Below are 7,334 nucleotides of genomic sequence, written 5' to 3' on the forward strand. Positions count from 1 at the left end.
TTTGTGTGTGTGTGTGTGTGTGTGTGTGTGTGTGTGTGTGTGTGTGTGTGTGTTGGCATTCAGCTCCTACAGCTTATTTAAAATGAACCCTCCTAAATCAGAGAAAAAGGTTTCCTGTAAATTTTTCCAGTGTCCTCCAAGATCCCAGATGCCAGGCTGTACATTGCTGACTCTAAATAATGTCTTAGTGTGAATATATATATGTGCATATATAATGCCCTGAGATAGACATGGGGAAAAATGTCTTACTTCCGGGGGTATTCTTACTTTCTTTGGTGATCAGATCAATAAGAGATTTTACACCTTGATGACATTTACGATTTTGCAGTATAAAATTATTGACAACTAATACACATTTAAAGTATGAAAAGAATGTCAGATTATTTTAATGAGCTTTTTTCTAAAGTGTGGAGGAGATTTTAGAAAAAAAAAGAAACGGTTGTGGTCGGAGCACTTCCTCTGTCTGTTGTTTAAAGCTTGACAAGAAGTGTTACCTGACTGTGGCAGAAAGCGAACGTGTTAGTGTTTACAGATTACGCTGTTAGAGAGCAGCATTTCACACACAGCATGAGGATTATACAAATTCAACTCTGTAAGCATTATTAAAACAGTCTTTATTTACTGAGTATATTTCCTACTATTTTGTGACTGGCCTTCTCAGATGGTTGGAACATTGGTTTTTAAATCAGCAAAAGTTACATGTGTGTTTGTTTGCTGTTTGCTAGATCTACTTGTGTGCTGTGGAGCTGCAGAAGGTTCCCCAGACATGTTGGTGGATTTGGGACGAACTGTGACCCTACAGTGTGAAGTGGCTGTAAAAGATGTGCTCTGGTTCCTGATGAAGCCGTCAGAACCTCCAGTGTTTATATTACGCTCTTTCTCAAGTAAAACTCTGGATTCACATTACAGTAACCAGACCTTCAGCAAGACTTTCTCAGTGCAATACAACAGCAGTTTATTTATACACAATATCAGTACTAATGAATTAGGAGTGTATTATTGTATTCAGACTCCAACTGGTTCACCTCCTAACATCAGCCATAGAATCAGACTTTACATCCGGAATCATTCAGCTGGTGAGTTTATTTGTATATACATTTCAGCATATTATTAATTTGTATATTTAAAATAAATAAAAACAGTCTGATCTTCATCTAATCATTTCCAGACAATCAGATGGGTGACATTAGACAGCAGCAGAATCAGACAGCTGGTGAAGATGAACTTTGGAGGAAAGTCGCGATCGTATCAGGAATAATGAACTGTCTTGTGATCTTTTCTGTCATAGGTAAAGCTTTTTAACTGAACTTTCTTTAAATGAACTCATTAAAAATAAAAATACCTTAAAAATAAAAAGAAATAATCTGAATAGTTCAATATTATTAATATTAATATCAGTGTAGAAAATAATCAATAATCAGAATAAAAATGTATTGGGATCAAGTGTGTATATAAATTATATAAATATTATATTACCAACTTTAAGTAATGTATTTTATTCCTGTAATGATGATTACATTATAAATAATCAATTATTATATCACTGTACATATAAATATAAAGGTGTGTTTCTGAATGTTTCATAAATTTTGTTCAACCTTTAAGCTATTGATATTTAAACAAGCAAACAAATACAAAACAAACAAACAAACACATAAATAAGTAGGTTCAATGCTTTTTTTAGTGTTTGTCCTGAAAATGTTTGTTTTAGTTCCAAGTGCCAGATATCAATTTTTTTGTTGTTTAGATAAATGATATAAAAATGATATTTAAGTATAATTACATAATAAACAGTAAGAATATATTGTAGATGAATGAGGTTTAATAACTTTCTGAGCTGAACAGAAAAACTCCACACTGCTAGAAGACTGATATCAGATGCGTTAATGATGTTTCAGTCTGGATCGGGAGCCGCTGTGGAAGATCAAATTTCCCAAAGTTCCAACCTCCGAACTGTAAGGAAGAGCAGCTCAATGGATCACAGGTTCATTTACACTTCTGTCCCTGATTTAGTAACCAAACACTCATTTCTTCCTCTTTAAACTCCTCCCACATCCTGATGTCTTCTGTGCTTTTCTGCAGAATTACTCCACACAAGTGCAGGACCACAGCATCTTCACCCTGGTAATCTTTACTCAGCTTTCTCATGAGGCCTAAAATATATACACACACACACACACACACACACACACACACACACACCATACAGTAAAGTGACCTTTTTCTGAAATCAAACCGAATATTTGGTCCCATTGAACACGTTTTGTGATGTCAAAAAATAATGTTGTGAATAAAAATGTTTATTTCAAGAGAATAAAGTCTCTTATTGAATCATCCATTTCCTAATCATGACTCTGTCTCTCATCCTGACCCTAATCCCCAGTGAAAATTTACTGCTTATTTCAGTAGTAGAAAGTTTTCGAAACCTAATGCTATTAGTGTAGTGTACATTTAAACTAATGAGCCTGATACTTTTGAAAATCTTCGAGAACCTTTCATTAATTTATATTAGTTCACCCCCTCATCATCTACTGGCCCAGTCGATTTGTAAAATTTTAAAACTCAGGATGGCTCTTGAGCCAAAACGTTTGCCCACCCCTTCTTTAGAACACTGCTACTCTTTTGGGTCATTTTACTCGACTTTTTTTAAGTTTCTGGTGACTGTTAATTTGATGAAAACCCAATCTGATTTCTTTTTCCAGATAATCACCAATCATGTCATATTCACACAATAAAACACATGATAATCCAGTGGTCAGCTGTCAGTGTTCAAGTCTTCTCTTCATATCAGCAATAATAAACTGCGCTCTAGCCGTTATATTCACAGGTGAGTTTTATTTAATGTCTATTCTACTGGTATGGTGATAACCTAGAATATTATGGGATTATAAATCTAAGTTAGTACTAAGTGTTGCTTTATATTGATCTTAAATGTGATTACTTAAAGTTTTAGATAGAACAAAAGCTGCAGATACTCAGATAATCTTTCATTAATTGAATGAAAATATCCTCATTTTTCTTTTTTATTAGTCCATGAACAAGCTTCATATACTGTTTAAAGTCACGCTCACAACTATTACATACTACTTTTTAAATAACACTATTCTCTCTTGACCAGCATTTGACAGACACTCTTATCCAGAGCAACTTATATACACAAGTGAGCAGTTAATACTTGCTCATTGGCCCATCAGTTGCAGCTTGGCAATGTTGGTATTTGAACTCACAACCCTCCAATCTTTTTAGCATCTTGACCACTACCACTTCAAGCGGAGACGTGCCCAAAGAGCGACCAGTTTCAAACCACGTTTTTCGTGCATTTGAAGTGTATATTTTTCTGTGATTATAGTATTACATTAGTAGCCAATTCAAAACCAACTTGCTAGCCAGAAGCCTATAACTAATGACTAGTGAACTATTCTAAAAGTTCAGTGTTCACTCAACTCTTTGTCCATGTGCTGCTCTACACATTATTATTTGATACCAGAGATTATGGATAACGACATTTGAACCCACTGTATATAAATGAAATGAAAATAATATATGATTAGCTTCTTAGCTCTGTTTAACCACATAGCTTCTGTGCAAGAGCTGATTAGTTACATTTAGGGCAGTGTGACATTGTTGCTTTTTCTTTTTTTAACATTAGTATCAATACCAGCAACACATAGTATAAATGGAAACAATGACAAACCTGCTAAGATGATAAGAAAAAATAAATGCATTCAGGTTATGCAATGTGCTCAATGTTCTTTTTTTCTCGTCTGTGGTTTCACACCTTGAGCATTGAATAAAGATATGACATGAAGGCACTTTAGCCTTACAGGAAGTGGCAGGAAGTGCTTTGCTACATGTGATTTGTGGCAAAAATGCATCAAGGCCTAATCTAAATCATTTTCTGCCATTTGTTGTGTATTTTATTGCTGTTTTTAATATCATCAGAAAGTATAAACGTTTTAAACACAGCTTCCTGATGCTCATAAAAAAACAGTAACGTGATTCAACCACAAGCTGTCCAGCAGGACCGGGCGGGTGTGTGTGTGTGTGTGTGTGTATGAGAGTGTGTCTCAGCTGTGATGCTAGTTTGTTCACAGTTTTGAGTCAGTAAGACACCAGTGCAAAAAATATTTTCTGGGGATTCTCAATTTTTGCTAATGGACAAAAAAACTAAGAAGTGGTGACCAGTTGGAAAGTTTTGCACTCTGTGCTTAATTTACACAAATAAATAGCATAAGTATGTAAAAGTGTGATGTGGGTTTGGGACTATGACCATGCTGTTCACCACGCAAGTTCCTTTTTTGTTTTTAACTAAAAACACGCACATGTGACTGCATGAAAACTGCATTTGGTAATACATAAACTTCATACTGACAAAAGTTTTTTTTAATCCATCACATGATTGACAGAGAAAAACATCTTTCAGGTTGAAGGTACCAACACGATTAAAAGTTCCGGTTAAACTATAATGTTGAACATGATGGCGTAAATAAAATTGTACTTCCTGGGTTACACTGCGAGGGTTAAGTAAAACTTTAGGTTTTATTATTTACTCGATTACTATTTTATTGTTCAGAATCTTAAAACCGTGTGTTTATTTACAAGTTCTCATCTCAAAGCTCTGAAGGCTGAGTGGAGCTTACTGCAAAAACAAAACAAGTGTTTCTAAAGCACAGAGCTGTGAGCAAAAGTTCTCACGTAAGTGTGCTGACCACATTGAAGAAGCGTCTTGTATTAAAAAACAGCATGTGGTGAACCAGTCTCTAAATGGATGCGAGTGCTGGGGCTTAAAATAATACAGGATAAATGAGCTTTGTTGTGGGTTTCAGACAAACAATTTTAGAAGACAAAAAGACTAGAAACATAAGCATGTTTGGCTTGTTTGTGTGAGCTATTGCTGTTATTGTTGTTGTTGTTTACTTCTTATTTTATGTCTGTTATAACACAATTTGCCAAAAAAAAACATTAACTTTAACTACATTACTCAGGCTTTTCCAGATAATTCTACAAGTAAAGAAACCCACCACCAGAACCAGACACAGATAAATGAATCATATAAATGTGGAGTCAATTTCTGGCGAAGTCTCTTCTTCACACTCGGAATCCTGAATTGTCTCGTCCTTGTTGTGGTAACTGGTGAGTGTAAATATGATCAAATATGATACAATTCAAAGTATTTAAGTACAGGAATGTAATGTCAATTTTACTCCAGCAACTGCTATTATATTAAAGAGAAAAATGTGCGATTAAGTTGCGATTAATCACGATTTTAACTCATCACCATCATACAATTAATCACAATTAAATATTTGAATAGATCGACAGCCCTTATATATGTTTTCTTTTTTGAGTGAATTAGATTTTTTGTTCAGTGCATTCAATAACATTATGCCCATGGTGCAATCACAAAATAAAAAAGAGAGAACAATAGAATAGCCTTTATTGGTCACATATATATTACAGCACAGTGAAGTCAATTTTTACTCTAGTAACTGCTATTATATTACAGAATTTACATATAATAGACATATTTCATATTTTGTATGCTGAAATATTTATTTTATATTAGAATTTTCACTTATATACATGTTTATTGTTTATTGTTACACATTTATTGGCCAAGTGTGTTAATACAGTTGTTCCAGCTGTTGGTGACTCTTAAAAGTACAGACATAAATAACAACACTATACATTTAGCTTACAAGATAATACAGACTATACAGTATCTATTTATCTATCTGATCCTTAGCTGCAAAACTTACTTACATCTAGGATTTCATCTTAAACGTTTAAACAGTTCGTCTTTGCCGCAAACGATCTACAAATCATCATCCTGGTATCCGGCAGAGTCAACAGGAAAACAACATCCATATAGTAAGCAAACTTATATATATTTTTTGCTATATATAAATATATACATATGGGTGTGCATGTGTAGGTGTGTAAATATTATATTATTATAGGTGTGTAAATATATTTATTTTATATATATATACATTAGTCTTGTATAGTTTTTAAATCATTTAATGGTATTTTCTTTTGGATAAAAAAATATAATTGTCCAGTTGTTCCACTATATTTTCATTAAAATCCTCCCTTAGCATGAACAACAGCTTGACACTCTTTGTTTGTTTCTTCAAATATTCTGAACACACAAGACAACATTAATTAGATGACTCAGCTTCCCATGAAAGTCACTTTTGTACCTGTGATAGAAGGTATGAGAAGTTCTGGGGTCTTGCTGTTTAGCGTAGCAGTGAAAGCAGTTTGGCAGATGCAGCCCCACTATGATAAAAACCACAAAAAACATGTTGGCTAAAATGGCTTATATAATAGTTACAAATTCCCCCTCAGTGGTGAGCAGCAGTTTTCAGACCTTTCAGACAGACATGAAAAGTCTTTACTCACTGCTCCTGTAAGACCACACGAGCTAAAAACCTAATTTCACTGGTTCAGAAGACTTGGTAATTAGTCTAGACAAGCAAACTTAATGCAGGCCCTACGTATGAGGTGGTTTAAAAATGTTTCGAGACTAATGGTGATAACTGGTGCTATTCTGACCACGTGCGTTACCACGTCTGTGATTTCATCATATGCAGCAAGTTAGAACAAAGAGCAAACATGAAATTCTGCGTGAAACAAGTCCAACTTGCCACAGAGATGTTTAACATGACATACGTGTGACATACAGCAAGTCGTTCAGGGAGCTGGAAGATGACGAGAGATCAGGTCGAGTGTCGATTATGGTCAGAGCAAAATCCACATGATTTCACTTCTACACCAACTCTACTCGCCAGATTTGGCTCCCGTGGATTTCGCCCCCCTTCCCCGAAGATAAAGTTTCAGCTCAAAGGTCACTGTTTCGACACCAATAAGGAGATCTGGTGCATGACTTGCTTCGTAAAGAAGACTTCCAGGACACATTGCAGAAGTGGCATGAATGCTGGAAGCGATGTGTTGCTGTGCAAGGGGACTATTTTGAAGGTGGTAGTGTGTAAACGTAGATAAATCAAGCACTTCTTTGTAAATAGAGCTCGTCTCGAATCTTTTTGATTCCACCTCTTACATACATACATACATACATTGTTACCATCACGCTCTAGGAATTCTTTCCATCCTTAGAATGTAGGATTGAAGGGTGAAAGATTGGTGCTAAATACATGGGAATATTACAGACTATGAGGCCAAATAGAAGCAAATCCAAATATTGATCAGAATCAGATCAGAGTTAGAAATACCAGCAGTCAGAGAGCTATCAAACCAGAGCAAAATATCTAACAAGGTAAAGCAAGTCAAGGACTCAGGGAGCTTATTAGATACTAGCTGAAGAGGAAATG

At 35.0% G+C, this 7,334-nt stretch overlaps 1 protein-coding gene across 2 annotated transcripts; it reads left to right on the forward strand.

Annotated features, from left to right (window-relative positions):
- The first annotated feature begins 234 nt into the window (after positions 1–234).
- LOC124380002 lies at positions 235–2,252 on the forward strand. Of its 2 annotated transcripts, none has more exons than XM_046840677.1 (5): positions 235–592; positions 726–1,076; positions 1,169–1,288; positions 1,846–1,984; positions 2,083–2,252. In XM_046840677.1, exons 1-5 carry the CDS (start codon positions 568–570, stop codon positions 2,126–2,128), a joined length of 681 nt encoding a protein of 226 aa, XP_046696633.1. In that variant the 5' UTR covers positions 235–567; the 3' UTR covers positions 2,129–2,252. The 2 variants fall into 2 exon arrangements, with proteins under 2 accessions (XP_046696633.1, XP_046696634.1); XM_046840678.1 differs by having other exon boundaries at positions 242–592; positions 1,899–1,984; positions 2,083–2,249.
- The last annotated feature ends 5,082 nt before the right edge of the window (positions 2,253–7,334 follow it).

The sequence above is a fragment of the Silurus meridionalis genome, chromosome 26 (genome assembly GCF_014805685.1).
Source record: "Silurus meridionalis isolate SWU-2019-XX chromosome 26, ASM1480568v1, whole genome shotgun sequence".
NCBI lineage: Eukaryota > Metazoa > Chordata > Actinopteri > Siluriformes > Siluridae > Silurus > Silurus meridionalis.